Source organism: Schistocerca americana, chromosome 3 (genome assembly GCF_021461395.2).
Source record: "Schistocerca americana isolate TAMUIC-IGC-003095 chromosome 3, iqSchAmer2.1, whole genome shotgun sequence".
NCBI classification, from domain to species: domain Eukaryota; kingdom Metazoa; phylum Arthropoda; class Insecta; order Orthoptera; family Acrididae; genus Schistocerca; species Schistocerca americana.
This window is the reverse complement of record NC_060121.1, coordinates 538,190,479-538,207,525: the sequence shown is the minus strand read 5'-3', so window position 1 is coordinate 538,207,525 and position 17,047 is coordinate 538,190,479. Positions and strand designations below refer to the sequence as shown.

Genomic DNA, 17,047 nt, shown 5'->3' with positions numbered 1-17,047 from the left:
GGCCATTCTCACAGAGACACAGAATTTATCATCTTAATAATAATATATATTGATCTTTCATGAGGGTAGAACAAGTGTGGTCTGTGATGGTCTTGTTGGAGGATCCATCTTGGCATTTACCTCAAATGAATTAGAAAAACATGTCATGTCAGGATGGCCAGACAGAACCTATTAAATGACTTGGAAGTAGCTTTTTCTTCCAGTACACATTCCGATAAAGGTGTTTTCTGGGCTCATTCTGCATTTTTTTAAATCATTTCAGAAAAGTTCTGTGAAGCCAGCAAGCTCCCAATATTGATACAACTTGTGTTTGTACTGCAGTACTAAGGAGACATCTGTTGTTACTGCTGTCACTTAGTAACTAAACCCATGCAACATGTATGTTTAACACACTTTCCTCCAGTGGTCCTAGAATTTATTTTCTTCTTCCCTCATGACAAAACTCTGTAACAGCTAGTTCAAGGCTTTGTGCATTGCAGTAGATGCTGTGGGCATTCACATATTGTGCTCCATAATCCCATCACGACACACCATATATTAACAGGCCACTTTAGAAAACACATGTAAAATACATCAAATTATGACTCGTGTTAACCTATCACACTAATAATTGTAGGAATTACTTTGTTAAGAGAAAAGGAGCTACTTTGAAAAAGAAAAAAAAGGAGAAAAATATGTCGCTGCTTTGTATTTGACACTTCTCAGCTGCTGTTTTCATCTACTATTTCATACTACACACTTGTGTAACTTTACTAATTTCAGAGACTGCTGTGGCCTGTAAAATTAAAAACACTGTTTAATATGAACACTAGTGTTAACTGAAATTTACATTCTTCACTCGCCGTACTCCCCCCAAATACAAATATTTAGATAAATTATTTGGGGCTTGGCTGATGAGGCTTCTTCACAAGAGTATAAGGGTCATTTGAAACTACTTGTACTGTATGAATGTAGTGATCACTTAGACTCAGTTGTGGGTGAAGCATGTGGTAGACTTCGGTTTATTGGTAGAATACTGGGGAAGTGGAGTAAGTCTACAGAGGAGATGGCGGAAATACGGAAGCGTTCGATCCCGCCCGACTGCTTTGACCCATGACATCACAAATATGGTGGAAACGACCATAAACCACGATTCCATTATGGCGCATATAAAGTCGTTACGTACACATTATGAGGACGAAAATACATCGAAAAACAAACACACACATTCCACATAAAGCCTAATGACACTAATGGGACAAGTACGGGAAATAGGGGGTTTTTGGGTGGGGACAAGCTAAATATAAACAAATTTAAACACCCACCCCCATACAAAACCACGCTAAACGGCGAAAAAAACCGGCATCACAAAACTCCCCAAATACCACTAAACACAATATCATCTGAAATCGGACACTTCCCTTGACCTATATAGCTCAACAGCAGCTCCCGGTCTCATAAATTGGGATCGAACACATCCCTTGACCTATTATCCTTACGACATCTCCACATACAGCCGTCCCTGGTCCGAGACGCCGGAACTTTAAGTAAGCCTCATTTCTTCACAACATACTGAACATTTCACAACTTCATCCAAAAATCTGAATAGCTGAAGAAATTTTATTAGAGACAACACACTGTCCCCCATCATAGCCAACAACCGAAAACTGTTGACCCTGTCAGTCATATGCATACCTACCAAAGACATAAAAAAAGCAATTTACCAAAATTCACACACGATACCACACTCGCAATCTAAACCAAAAACATCACCTAACACACCACCTGAGAGCACCACCGATCGCATCAAAACAACACCTACAAACACGCCACTCTTACAAACTAAATTCCGCGCCGTCGTGGCGTCACACACAACAACAGCCTTACGTCACGGGTCAAAGCCGACGGGTGGGATCGGACGCTTTGGTCGACCCGAGATTGCTTACAGATCACTTGTGTGACTGGTTCTAGAATATTGCTCAAGTGTGTGGTGTCTGCACCAAACTGGAATAACAGGGGATATTGAACATATACAGAGAAGGGCAGCATGAATGGTCACAGGTTTGTTTGATCCATGGGAGAGTGTCACAAAGATACTGAAGGAACTGAACTGGAAGACTCTTGAAGAGAGATGTTTACCATCCTGAGAAAGTGTGTCAGCAGAGTCTCAAGAACTGGCTTTAAATGATAACTCTAGGAATACACTAAAATGCCCTACATATCACTCACTCAGGGATCATGAGGATAAGAGTAGATTAATTACTGCATGCTTAGAGGCATTCAGTCAGTCACTCTTTCCACACTCCAAACATGAATGGAACAGGAAGAAACCCTAATAGCTGGTACAATGGGACATAACCTCTGCCATGCACCTCACGATGTAAATGGGTAATGAAACCGAACATGTAAAGTTATAAGCACTCAAACAGAGAGAGAATAGAAAACATAATATTTCTTTTGTGTGTATATTGTTTTTTGAAACATAGGTTGTGGTGATAAGTTTATCTGTACTGAAGTGTATGTTAGGGTAGGTTGGAAGGTGACAGTTTGGTTGTGAGTTAGCAAAGCCAACATCTGTTGCATATCCTGAGATCTAGGTTATATTGAAAGATGACACTTCGGTTGAGAGTGGATGAAATTCATCGATCATTTGAACCTGACAGGTGAATACTCAATTTTTCCATCTTATCTGGTTTTTTCCCCTTTCTATTTTTAACTATTTTTTAAAACAAGTGTAATGGAAAAAATCATTTATTTTGTGAATTTTATTTTGTTTTTGAACAATTTCTCAATGTACAATAACAAAAGTATAATCCAGACAAGTTCATAATTAGTAACACGTTTGCGAGTGATATAAACATGCGCAGAGTGTGCATATTAACTGCACCAGAATTCATCAGAAACTTCTGAACAACAGGCAGAATTTTTGGCACATGACTTAAACATTACATAAATGCCGTTGTTGTATTGTGAAAGATTGATAATCTGCATTGCAAGCCAATGAAAGGACACAGATTACTTTTTGCTGTGTCATTATTACCAGCAAAAAGTATTTGTTTTTTATGCCATCCACATTGATCCCACAGAAGCAAACTACAATTGGGCAGTGTTGTGTCCTCCAGGCTTGTAGCACAAAGCTGCTGGCAGTGTCAATTTGTTCTTTAATTTGATTGTAAAAGTCACAATTTCTGGCTTCTTTGCTTCTCCAATTCTAGTGGCACTCTGATCATTGAAATGCATACTTTGTTTGTCTTATTTTTAAGAATGTAGGCCAACAATGGATCTTCCTTTGTGAAGCTGAAAATGCTTTTTCTTCTTGCTAGCCCACCTATTTCCACTCTGTGGGTATCTGCAAATTTGTTTTTCTTGGCCCACATTATAGAACCAATTATCCAATGTAATATGATGCCCTGTGTTGAATATTGGTGCAGAGAACCACCTTACATTGTCAATGTTCTTTCAGTAACAACAAAAGGTCTTTCTGGTTGCTTACCAATACAGGTACGGCCAAACTTTCAGGAAACATTCTTCACACACAAAGGAAGAAAATATGTTATGTGTACATGTGTCCAGAAACGCTTACTTTACATGTTAGAGCTCATTTTATTACTTCTCTTCAAATCACTTTAATCATGGAATGGAAACACACAGCAACAGAACGTACCAGCGTGACTTCAAACACTTTGTTACGGGAAATGTTCAAAATGTCCTCTGTTAGCAAGGATACATGCATCCACCGTCCATCGCATGGAATCCCTGATGCGCTGATGCAGCCCTGGAGAATGGTGTATTGTATCACAGCCGTCCACAATACGAGCATGAAGAGTCTCCACATTTGGTATCGGGGTTCCGTAGACAAGAGCTTTCAAATGCCCCCATAAATGAAAGTCAAGAGGGTTGAGGTCAGGAGAGTGTGGAGGCCATGGAATTGGTCCGCCTCTACCAATCCAACGGTCACCGAATCTGTTGTTGAGAAGCGTACGAACACTTGGACTGAAATGTGCAGGAGCTCCATCGTGCATGAACCACATGTTGAGCCGTACTTGCAAAGGCACATGTTCTAGCAGCACAGGTAGAGTATCCCGTATGAAATCATGATAACGTGCTCCATTGAGCATAGGTGGAAGAATATGGGGCCCAATCAAGACATCACCAAGAACGCCTGCCCAAACGTTCACAGAAAATCTGTGTTGATGACGTGATTGCACCATTGCGTGCAGATTCTCGTCAGCCCACACATGTTGATTGTGAAAATTTACAATTTGATCACTTTGCAACGAAGCCTCATCTGAAAGGAGAACATTTGCACTGAAATGAAGATTGACACATTGTTGGATGAACCATTCGCAGAAGTGTACCTTTGGAGGCCAATCAGCTGCTGATAGTGCTTGCACACGCTGTACATGGTACGGAAACAACTGATTCTTCCGTAGCACTCTCCATACAGTGAAGTGGTCAACATTACCTTGTGCAGCAGCAACTTCTCTGACGCTGACATTAGGCTTATCGTCAACTGCACGAAGAATTGCCTCGTCCATTGCAGGTGTCATCGTCGTTCTACGTCTTCCCCAGTCGCGAATCATAGGCTGGAATGTTCCGTGCTCCCTAAGACGCCGATCAATTGCTTCGAATGTCTTCCTGTCGGGACACCTTCGTTCTGGAAATCTGTCTCGATACAAACGTACCGCACCACGGCTATTGCCCCCTTCCTAATCCATACATCAAATGGGCATCTGCCAATTCTGCATTTGTAAACATTGCACTGACTGCAAAACCACGTTCGTGATGAACACTAACCTGTTGATGCTACGTACTGATGTGCTTGATGCTACTACTGTAGAGCAATGAGTCGCATGTCAACACAAGCACCGAAGTCAACATTACCTTCCTTCAATTGGGCCAACTGGCGGTGAATCGAGTAAGTACAGTACATACTGACGAAACTAAAATGAGCTCTAACATGGAAATTAAGCGTTTCTGGACACATGTCCACATAACATCTTTTCTTTATTTGTGTGTGAGGAATGTTTCCTGAAAGTTTAGCCATACCTTTTTGTAACACCCTGTATAAACCTAAGTTATGGGTATAAGAAAGTTTGACAAACACCAAGGCAAATATTTTAACACCACATTTCACAGTTTTGGAAGGGGTATATTGGTGAAAGGAACATTTTCCTCAAAACTCAAGCTTTTTGTCAGTTGTTTGAGAATAGCAGCTCTGGTGGTTCTGGACGGCTGCCAAATTATCAGATTTCTTCTTTTGAGATTGGCTCTCTTTAAAATTAAATCTGATGTACCTCTCATAATCCTCAGGTGCTTCAGGCACATTGTGGTGTCTCATATATCATGTGAATTCATCAAAGATCTTCAAAAGGCCAGACACAAGAGACCTATAAATGCTTAGATCTCAATGTGGTCAGTAGGAAGAACATTTTGGGACCTAGAAAATTTCTCTTTTAGAAAATCGACAAATTGAGCAGTGATTGTTACTAGTCTGTTGAGCACTGACTCATTCACAAGACAATGCCAAGTAGCAAGGACTGTTTCTACATCTTTAGCTAACCTTTCACACCAGGATGATGTTTTTGGTAAGCTTTTTTCTTTCTTGTTGCATGCAGCAGTATCCTCTTCCATTGTAAGGTATCTGTGACTCTCCTTTTCCACATTTTTACAAGCTTTGTAAGTTGTTTTGTTCAATTTATCATCTTCTTTCATTTCTTCATCGTTTTCTGTATCACTTTTCTCAGTGCCACTAGCTTATTTCCTTGTATCTGGGAGCAGGTCTTCTTTTGAGATCGGATCTCTTTGTCATTAAATCTGATGTACCTCTCATAATCCTCAGGTTCTTCAGGCACATTGTTAGCCTGAGTATTTCCCAACCATCAATAGCATGAAAAAGAGCTTCAGGCACTATTGCAACATCTTGAGTATTTGCTCTCTCTAATATTTCCTTTAACATTATCATCCCGAAATAGAATTTTTAAAAAACGACACTTGTATGCACCTCGTAGGTAAAAACTATGCTTTGAGAGAAGTAGTGATGAATTTTACGAATGAAATCACTTGGGTAAAAGTGAAAACATGACAAATAGTAATACAATAAGTAGACATAGTAAAGAGCCCTGAATTTTGCGAAATGAGTATGGGAAGCTACCAGAAAACCATCCAGGCTTATTGCTTACTGGTCTGTGAGTTACGCGATGGACTGAATCTGAGCCTGTCCCTAAGGGAATATTAAGCTGCATATTAAACTTCCTGCCATATTAAAACTGTGTGCCAGACTGAGACACAAACTTGAGACCTTTGCCTTTCAGAGGCAAGTGCTTTACAGACTGAGCTACCCAAGCACAAGTTACAACCCATCTTCACAGCTATATTTCCGCCTGTACTTCATCTTCTATCTTCCAAACGTCATAGAAGTTCTCCCGAAAAATTTTCAAGACTAGCACCCCTGGAAGAAAAGATATTTCGGACACATGACTTGACCATACCATGGGGAATGTTTCCAAAATGAATTTTTCAGGCTGGAGTGGAGACGAGGTACTGATGGAAGTAAAGCTGTGAGGATGGGTCATGAGTTGTGCTTGGGTAGCTCAGCTGGGCAAAGGTTTCAAGTTCAAGTCTCAGTCTAGCACACAGTTTTAATATGCCAGGAAGTTTCATGGCAGTGCATGCTCCACTGCAGAGTGAATAATTCAGTCTGGATTAAGCTGTGTACTTTTGCTTTCAGTTCTCTGTTGTTAGATCTGTCATTTTACTGATTAAGTTGCCTGTACTTAACAAAAACATTTGAAATAAGAAAAAATTATGTTAGTTACTCTTTTACTTATTGAAATAAAATGTTATACTGGAATAAGTTCATTTGTATTTTAGTGCTGCATAGATGACAATGAGGAAATGATGAAACTGCTTATAGAGTATGGAGCAAATGTGAATGCAGAAGATAGTGAAAAATGGACTCCTCTTCATGCCGCAGCTACTTGTGGCCACTTACATCTTGTTAGATATCTCATTAGTAGGTAAGTTTGTGTCTTTAATTTTGGATATTGATTATGATCAGAATATTTTAAACTGTACAAGACACTTTGTACTTGAGTGATATCTTGTCACCTTGGTCAATTGTACAAATTTAATCTTTTGTTTCATCAAAATTTGAGATATAGATCATGAGAAATGTGCATTGTTCCCTGTGTACACAAAATTCTGGGATGCATAGGCTTGGTTGCAGAGAGTATATCTTATAATATAGTTTAGGAATTTTTCCACTGCCATCTCTTACCGTCACCTCATAAGCAAAACAAATCCAAATACAATTTTCATTCAGTGTTCCGTTAAAGTTAAAATGTTTGAAGTGGTAAATGTCAGCATACTATCTAGACATAAGTAGGAGTCTGTTATTACAGAAATTTTCTGGAACTAGTCATAATTATTTTAAGCTGTGGTCTCATAGAAAAAGTACACTGCATTTTGAGTTTAAAAAATTGTAATTCATTAATACGTAAATAACAGTTTTATTGACATAGTTTTAGGCCTAAAATGAGCCAGGTAAGGCCATTGGACATGATTGAGTAAAACTGGAAATTAGGACAGTCATATTTCTTTGTTTTGTTAATAAAGCTCATTACTATCAAAGTGATTACAAGTCTGAAACAATAAACACTAGATCTGTTGCAAGAAAAAAAACAGTTAGTTCACTGTAGATTTTCATTTATTGAGTCTCACATTTGCTAATGATCACTAATTATTGGCACTTACCGTTAATAGTACACATTTCACAGTGCTGGTCTGCAGCATAAGTAGGGGCAATCTGTCTTGTAGAAAGAAATGGAAAATAACACTGAAAAAATAATGAAATCAAACAACAGAAAATCCAGGATGGAATGTAACAATATTATGAAAAGGCAGTTGTCACTCACCATACAACAGAGATGCTGAGTCACAGATAGGCACAAGAAGAAGATTGGCATGAGTAAAGCTTTTAGCCCATAAGGCCTTTGTCAAAATTAGCTCTCTCTCTCTCTCTCTCTCTCTCTCTCTCTCTCACACACACACACACACACACACACACACACACACACACACACACACACACACACGACTGCAGTCTCCGGCAACTGTAGCCACACTGCGAGCAGCAGCAACGGTACATGATGGGAGTGATGACTTGGTGGGGTAAGGAGGATGCTGGGGTCTGGAGGGGGATAGATAGTAGGGTAGGGGTGCCAGACAGTGTAGTGCTGCTGTAGAGCATGTAGGGATGAGGTGGAGAGAGGGTAGGGCAGCTATGTGCAGTCGGGAGGTTAGGCGGATGGCAGCAGAGAGGTGTGTGTGGGGGGCGGGGGGAGAAGCGGATAATGAGATAAGTAAAAAGACTGGGTGCATTGGTGGAATGAGGACTGTATGGTGCTGGAATAGGGACAGGGAGGCTGGATGGGTGAGGACAATGACTAGTGAAGGTTTAGGCCAGGAAGGTTACGGAAACATAGGATATATTGAGTTATTGCAGGGAAAGTTCCCACCTGCGCTGTTCAGAAAAGCTGGTGTTTTGGGAAGGATCTATATGGCACAGGTTGTGAAGCAGTCATTGAAATGAAGGTTGGCAGCGTGGTCAGCAACCAGGTGGTCCACTTGTTTCTTGGCCACAGTTTGTTGATGGCCATTCACGCGGACAAGACAGTTTGTTGGTTGTCAAGCCCACATAGAATGCAGCACATTGGTTGCAGCTTAGCTTGTAGATCACAGTTTTCAATTAATCAGGAGAAAATCATTTAGAAAAAGCTACTTCTGTGTGGTGCAGGATTCAGGCATTAAGGTAGGCAAATGAAAGTTAATTTAGTTTCTGAATTGCCAGTTCTAAATCACTATTTTCAAGAATAGTAAAGGTTAATTTATAATACATTATTGACTAGGACTGGTGACAAATAGAAAATGACTTGGGTTAATTACATACACAACTCCAAAAATAGTTCACTTTGGAAATATATATTAAATTTTCATGCAATTGACAGGAGCACGTACAATTTACATACATGAGAAAGTTGGCTGTAGCAATATCACCTCCCAATAGCTTGCAGTCCAGATTCATTCATGCCATCCCACTTGAGCAGGATTTGCCATTTTTTCTGGGGTGCTTGCTGACAGTTTGTGAGAGTAAAGGGTAGATTCACTCCCTAACTAAACATGAAGACATAAGGGTAGAAAAACAAACATCTTTCCACTAACTACAGGTAGTAGCTGTATGACAGTGGACAATCACCAAGGTCAAGTCACAAGTGGACTAACTGAAACGTCTAACATAGAGAAAATTCATGCATATATGTCTCTAAATGAGAAGAGACTATTCTTGTTAATTACGTGTACTACTCCTTGCGAATCCCTCATCACCAGCTCAAATCAGTTGCTTTATCAGTGCATCAGTTATCTAATTACCAAGTCAAGCAAAATAAAATTGTGGCAACAGTTTGTGAACACAATAAACTATTCCGCTACAGTGTGGTATTGAATAAATGCTTCACAGATTCTTGCTGTGGCGGATTAGTTAATCTCGAGTTTTCCGTGACATTCAACGTTATTGTTAGGAGATTAGATTTCAGTAGGCCATCAAAAACTAAGATCTCGTAATGTGTACAGTTGTTTGGGAAACGGTCATGGGAATACATGAGAGAAGTGGAAGATGCCCAGTTTCTGCGGAAATGTTAAATTCAGTATAAGTCTGCAGACCACTTCAAGAGACATAGTTCATATGATAGCAGATCATTTCAGCAGTTGGAGTATAGTGTTCTAGTATTACAAAATTGCTACTGAGAGATGCAGTTGGGGCTTTGGCTCCACCAGTGCTGATGTATACAGGTGCCCTTTGTCCATGTGGAAACTGGGTCTGCAAGATCTGGAGCCCATCTCACATTTACACTCATGTTCAGAAAAACCGAACACCTTGAATGACTAGAGATAGAATGTTCATATTCGGAGGACATATACATTACTATGTTCTGCCGAAATGATTAGCATTTGAGCCATATCGGCCTGCAGGTTCAAGGTCAGCATTGACATTGCAATGCAACACTGCCTTCCAATAAAATGTGCCTGTTGCTGTAAACTGAAGGTTATGGATCAGTGTGGCATATGCACGAAACATACTATCAAATCAAAGAGTTTGAAAGAAGGTGCATTATTGGCATGAGAGAATGTGCTGGATCCATCCAGGAAATTTCTGCCCATGTGGGACGTTGTGTTTCGGCAGTGCAATGGGTGTGTGTAGAATGGTTTATGGAAGGCCGTAGAACACAATGAGATGGGTCAGGTTGCACCACCCAGACCCGCCACTCTCAAGAGTATCAACACCTCATATGAATGACATTGCAGGACAGATCTGTGTCCTCATCATCTCTGGTGCAACAATGGAACACATTGTACACTATCAGGGGTGACTTTCTGTCACCATTTATTACTGGATGAGCTGTATATGCATCGTCCACTTCTCTGTCTACCTTTGATGAGTGTGTAGAAACAGGATAGATGGCAATGGTGTTTGGAATGATGTCACTGAGGTCAGGAATGACATCAGATAGTGCTTTCAGATGAATCCACGTTCTGTTTGTTTGAAAATGATGGCCGCATTTTGGTTCGCCACAGACAGGGGAGGGACATCACAGTGATTACCTTTGTACAGTACATACAATGCCACCTCGAGGTCTTATGTTGTGGGGTGCTGTTTGGTAAAACCACAAATCACATTTTTTTGTTACTTGTTCAGGGCACTGTGACCAGTTTGACCTATGTGAATGACATCCTGCGACACTTTAGCCGTACCCTTTCTGCACAACATCCCAGATGCCATTTTTCAGTAAGACAACGCACAACCACGTTCTGCACGAACACTTGCTTGTTGGTGTCGCAGGATGTCAGCCTTTTTCCCTGGCCCGCCAGATCACCAGACTTGACACCAATCGAAAATGTGTGGGGTATGGTGAAACAATGGGTGCAGTACAGTGACCCATTGCCAACTATGACAGATGAATTTTGGAACCAGGTGAATGCAGCCTGGATGGCTATACCACAGGATGCCATTCGCGCTTTATATGCATTGATGTCGTCACGCATAGAACAAGTTATCAGGGCCCATGGCGAACCCTGTGCCCACTAGGCAGCAGGACACATGCTGGACCGAGGTGACTGAAATGCTTATCATTTCTGCAGAACATTTTAATGTACATGCCATGTGAATATGAACACCCTGTCTCTAGTGATTCAAGGTGTTCTGTTTTTTCTGAACATGAGTGTAGGTTTTGATAACATACATTGCAGCGTGTTGTCCACCTCAGAGGGAGAAGTACAGAATTCTGCTCCACACTTTTTAAATTTATACGGGTGGTGAGATAATTCCTGCCTAAAGGAGGAAAGCAATTTCAATACTCCTCTTCAAAGCTGAGAGGAGTGTAGAGATGCTCATAGCTGTTATAGTTTTGCTCTTGTCATTTGCATATGGATGATATGGAGTGGATAGTCAACATTGAAGGGAACGTAGATAGACTTTTGAGTGTTTGAGTATGTATATTTTCCTGGTGTAATAAATGTTGATGCTCTTCACGGGTGTGCAGCTGGATTTCATCACCCTTATGACACAATATTCCAATGGTCCAACTGGCAGGTGAGACTGCAGGTGCACACTCACACCAGAACTAAGGTAACATCAGATAATGGTAGCTCCTTTATATTCTCGGAACAGGCTCAGCGCCTGCATGAGAAGAGGAAGGGCTGCCCTCTGCAAAGCGAAGAATTGCAGTACCGGTGAAGGAGAAGCTAACAAAAGTGATGAATTGCAAATTAAGATGCAGCCAGTCGAAAACCAGGCCATTTTTGTTTTCTATCTAATAAAATAGGATTCCACATTTTGTTTAAAGGGCTACCTGTATCTCTACTAATAATGTCTTCTGATAATCATATTTTGATGGCTTCCTTAAGTACACAATCCTAGTAATGGAAAGCCAGAGCAATAATTTGCATCTCTTTAAATCACATATTATGCCCTTCATTGAGATACTGTTCAGAAATGGCAGATTTTCTTCAGCCTGGAGCAAACGTGTGTCATTGATGTTCTGCACATCAATCATGAATCGTATAAATAGTCTGTCCAGTATAAACCTTTCTGCAGTGCCACGGAATTTTATACACTCCAGGCTTCCTCAATCCCAGATTGTCTTTAAGACATCCAAGAAAGGCTCTAATTTTGGCCGAAGGCAAAAGGACACTTTTAATGTTGTATTTTCCGGGGCGTTTTGAAATTTTTGAAGAAATACTGCACGCAGAGAATAAAAAAGCAACTGACTTAAAAGTGCTCGTTTTTTTCACATGGTGTTCCAAATTGGAATGCATGAACAGTTTGGTGATTAGTATATGCATTTTGCCAGAAAACAACCTTAAGATAATCCAGTTCCTGCATTAAATTATCAGAATCTGAAACAGCATAAGCTCTCTTGACCAGTGTACATAAACCTCCCATGCGTTGATATGGTGGATGACAGTTAGTAGCATGGAGATAGCAGTCTGTATGCATAGGTTTAGGGAATGCATTGTATCTCAAAGTCACATTTTCTTTTTTTGTGCACTAAAACCTCCAAAAAATTTAATTAATTTGCCATCTTTTTCAATTTCCATTGAAAACTCGTTGTGTGGATGTAGGCAGTTAATCTAAATACCTATGAGGAGCTTACATTCCTTGTTTCCAAGTGATAAAAATGTCATTACCAATTTCAAAAAACATTTGAATTCAAGAGTAGTAGTCATGAAAGTGGTACCTTCAAAATATTCCTGTTGCTGCCAATCTTTTCATGGAAGATTTTGAAGATACTGCCTTCCATGCCATCGCCAATCACAGTCTCAATGTCTTTTAAAGATAAATAAATTATTGTTCCAGCTTCCTGTTAGTGGAATTTGCACTTAAATCAGAGGGCAGACCTTCTGCTTCTCGTGCATGTGCAGCGGCCGATTCCCGGGGCATAAAGTAGCCGGCATATCTGATGTTATCTCAGTTCCAGCGCGATTGTGCACCTGAATCTCACCTGAAGATGGCAGCTAGTTGGACCATCAAAGTATCGTTTCTTCAGGATGATGAAATCCAGCTGCTGCATACCTGTGAAGATCATCAACTGCTCTTGAACACGTTTTCTGAAAACTATCTTGAGCAGCTAGATCGGCAGCCCAGATGCAATGGAAATAACTTAGACCTTATAGCTACAAACAGTCTAGACAATATCGATAGCACCATTATAGGGAAGGGAGATTAGTGATCATCATGTCACCATAGTGACTATGGCTACGAAAGTTAATAAATCTGTCAAGCAGGCTAAGAGAGTGTTTCTGCTTGAAAGAGCAGATTAACAGTTGTTAGTATCTCATTTAGACGATGAACTGCAGTCATTTACTTCCATGATGATAGACATAGAGGAATTGTGGGCAGAGTTTAAACAGGTTATAAATCATGCCTTAGACATGTATGTGCCTAGTATATAGATTAAGAACAGAAAAAACCCGCTGTGGTTTACTGATGAAATTAGGAAAATGCTGAGTATATTCTCAATTCAAAAGAGAACGCGCAAATGACAACAGGCAAAAGTTAGAGATTCATGCATCTGTGAATACATCTATGTGCCAAGCATCCAATAGCTACCACCGTCATACCGTAGAGAAATTTCTGGCTAAGAATCCAAGAAAATTCGGGGCCTATGTAAAATTGCTAAATGGGTCTAAGGCTTCCCTCCCATGTCACACATTGACCAGTCTGGTATGGCAGTTGAAGATAGCAAAATAAAAGCTGAAGTTTTAAATTTCATGTGTAAGAAATCATTCAAACAGAAGAATCATACAAACATACCGTCATTTGACCACCGCACAGTCCTTTATGGGCGATATAGTAATAAGCACACTAGGCATAGAGAAACAACTGAAAGAGTTGAAAACAAAGAAGTAACCAGATCTGGATAAAATCCCAATTCGGTTTTACAAAGATTGTCTGTGGCATTGGTCTCTTATTTAGCTTGCATTTATTGTGAATCTTTTGCCTAGCACAAAGGTCTAAGTGACTAGAAAAAAAGTGCAGGTGACTCCTGTGTGTATAAAGTGTAAAAGAATGGACTGACAAAATTACAGACCAATGTCCTCAACATTGGTGTGCTGTAGAATTCTGGAACATATTCTGAGTTGGAACATAATGAATTTCCTAGAGACTGAAAAGCTTATATCTGTGAATTAGCACAGTTTTAGAAAGCATCACTCATGTGAAATCTGCTTGCCCTTTTCTCACATGATATACTGTGAACTATGGATGAACAGCAGATTCCATATTTCTATATTTCCAAAAAGCATTTGATACAATACTCCACTGCAGACTGTTAACGAAGATAACAGCATAAACAATAGGTTCCCAGATATGCTAGTGGCTCGAAGACTTCTTAAATAATAGAACTCAGTATGTTGCTCCCGACAGCGAGTGTTCATGTTCATCAGAGACAAGGGTATCGTGAGGAGTGCCCCAGGGAAATCTGATAGGACGAATGTTATTTTCTGTATACATGAACGATCTGGTAGACAGGATGGCAGCAATCTGCAGTTGTTTGGGATGATGGTGTGCTGTGTGGAAAGGTGTCGAAGTTGGGCGACAGAAGGAGCATACAAGTTGACTTAAAGAAAAAATTTCTATGGCAGGTATCTCCAGTTGTAGAAAAATGTGAATGAGTAGGGAAAACAAACCTGTAATGTTCAGATACAGCATTGGTAGTGTCCTGCTTGACACAGTCAGGTCATTTAAATACCTGGGCGTAATGTAGCAAAGTGATTTGAAATGGAACGAGAATATGAGGATTGCGGTGAGGAAGGCGAATGGTCAACTTTAGTTTATTGGGATAATTTTGGGATTGTGTGGTCTATCTATAAAGGAGACCGCATGTAGGACACTAGTGGAACCTATTCTTGAGTACTGTTCAAATGTTTGGGATCTGCATGAGGTTGGATTAAAGGAAAACATGAAAGCAATTCAGAGGTGGGCGGCTAGATTTGTTATTGGTAGGTTCCAATGGCACACAAGTGTTACAGAGATGCTTTGGGAACTCAAATGGAAATCCCTGGAGGGATCTTAACATTCTTTTCAAGGAACACAATTGAGAAAATTTAGAGGATTGGCACTTGAAGCTTGCTGTAGAATGATCCTATTGCTGTCAATATACATTTTGCGTAAGGATCATCAAGATAAGATATGAAAAATTAGGGCTCATATAGAGCCATATAGTTGATGGAACATTAAACCTAATCTTCCTTCCTTCCTTCCTTCCTTCCATTAAATCCAATCTTTCTTTCTCCCTCCCTCCCTCCCGAGGCACCCAGACAGTCTTTTGTGCCTCGCTTTGCGAGTGGAAGTGATTAGTAGTGGTACAGGGTACTCTCTGCCACACACTGTACAACGGCTGGCGGAGTTTATATGTATATATAGATGTAGATGTAGACATAATCGCTTTCAGGTTGGCTTGAGGGACTTTGACTCTACCATTGATAACCTGATCCTGTTGGAGGTAGCTGTACAACTGACTTTTCTGCATCACCTCATAAGTATTTGTTTTTTACGTTATGAATGTGTATCTACTACTTGGAAGTGTAATATCTTTGTGCAGCTCCATGAATGGGTCTTCCAAGGACTTTTTCAGTCTTGATAGTTTCTCCCCTGCCACATTATATTTCAAATATCAAAATAGCAATATCATGTGTGATTGCTTTGAATGAGAGATCAAAGATAGTGGTTGAAGCGAGACTGTATTTGATATTCCTATGAACAGCAAGTGTGGAGGGTAAAAATCGTAGAGGGAGACCAAGAGATGAATACACTAAGCAGATTCAGAGGGATGTCTGTTGCAGTAGGTACTGGGAGATGAAGAAGCTTGCACAGGATAGAGTAGCAAACCAGTCTCAGGACTGAAGACCACAACAACAACATGAACAGCAAAACCTCCACATTTAGTAGTTCTGTTCACTGTTCTTTATTTGCAGCTGATTTCTCCATTTGCTGATCTTCCTCCATCCGTGCAACAACAATGTCAGTTTTACTTGACAGATGGATTGCTGGAAGAATAGGCTGAGAACAGACATTTTGAGTTCTGTACAGAGGTATGTCTTTCCAACAGAATTCATCCCCCCCCCCCCCCCCACCCACCTTTCCCTTGTTTGAGTTGTCTGAACTGAGAATAGTAGACATTGTTCTACATTTCAAAGAAATTGTGAGTTTCCAGGATGTTTTATTTGATTTTAATGTTATCTGTTTGCTGTATTTTAGAGACTTGAAAACATTGTTTCTAAAAGCTGTAAATATTTTCAAAATGTGAGTAATACGAGGGTTGGAACGTAAATAGTGGCAACTATTTATTCACAACCAATACAAAAGAGTTATATGTTTGCACCTGGTAGTGTCCTTCAAAGTAGTCACCAGCGGTGTGTAGAACCCTTGCAATGTGGAAGGTGTAGTACACCGTTAGCAGTGCCTGTTCTGATGATGGTGCGAATAGAGCAGTCTACTGCCTAATGAATCTCTGGAACAGTTCTGAAGCGAATGCCACGAAGTGGTTCCTTCATCTTTGGAATCAAATCAAAGTTACAAGGATTTAAGTCTGGGGAGTATGGTGCAGTACTTACCAGCCCCATCAACCGAACAGAGCAGCCACAGCTTGCGCTGTATGCGCCTGCGCGTTGTCCTGCAAAATGATGGGTGGGTTGTGCAGAAAAGTATCGCCGCTTCTTTCGCAAACCTAGTCGCGGGTGATGCTCCAAAAACCAACAGTAATACAGTGCATTGACGATCTGATGTGGAGGAACATAATTCGTTACGATAACACCATCACAGTCGTACACGAGAATCACTGTAACTTTAGAACGCTCCATTCGCACCTTCAACAGAACAGGCTCTGCTAATGGTATACTACACCTTCCACATCACTGGCAACAGGTTCTACACAATGCTGGTGACTACTTTGAAGGACAGTAACAGTTGCAAACATGTAACTCTTTTGTATCGGTTGTGAATAAATAGTTG

The 17,047-nt window shown here is 40.4% G+C and overlaps 1 protein-coding gene across 1 annotated transcript in view; it reads left to right on the top strand.

Moving 5' to 3' along the window:
* The window catches only part of LOC124605542 (protein phosphatase 1 regulatory subunit 16A), a 74,256-nt gene that overhangs the window by 1,582 nt on the left and 55,627 nt on the right, over positions 1-17,047 (top strand). The window contains exon 4 of the mRNA XM_047137299.1: positions 6,853-6,998. Coding sequence (XP_046993255.1) covers positions 6,853-6,998 — 146 coding nt within the window. The remainder of the gene's footprint in view (positions 1-6,852; positions 6,999-17,047) is intronic.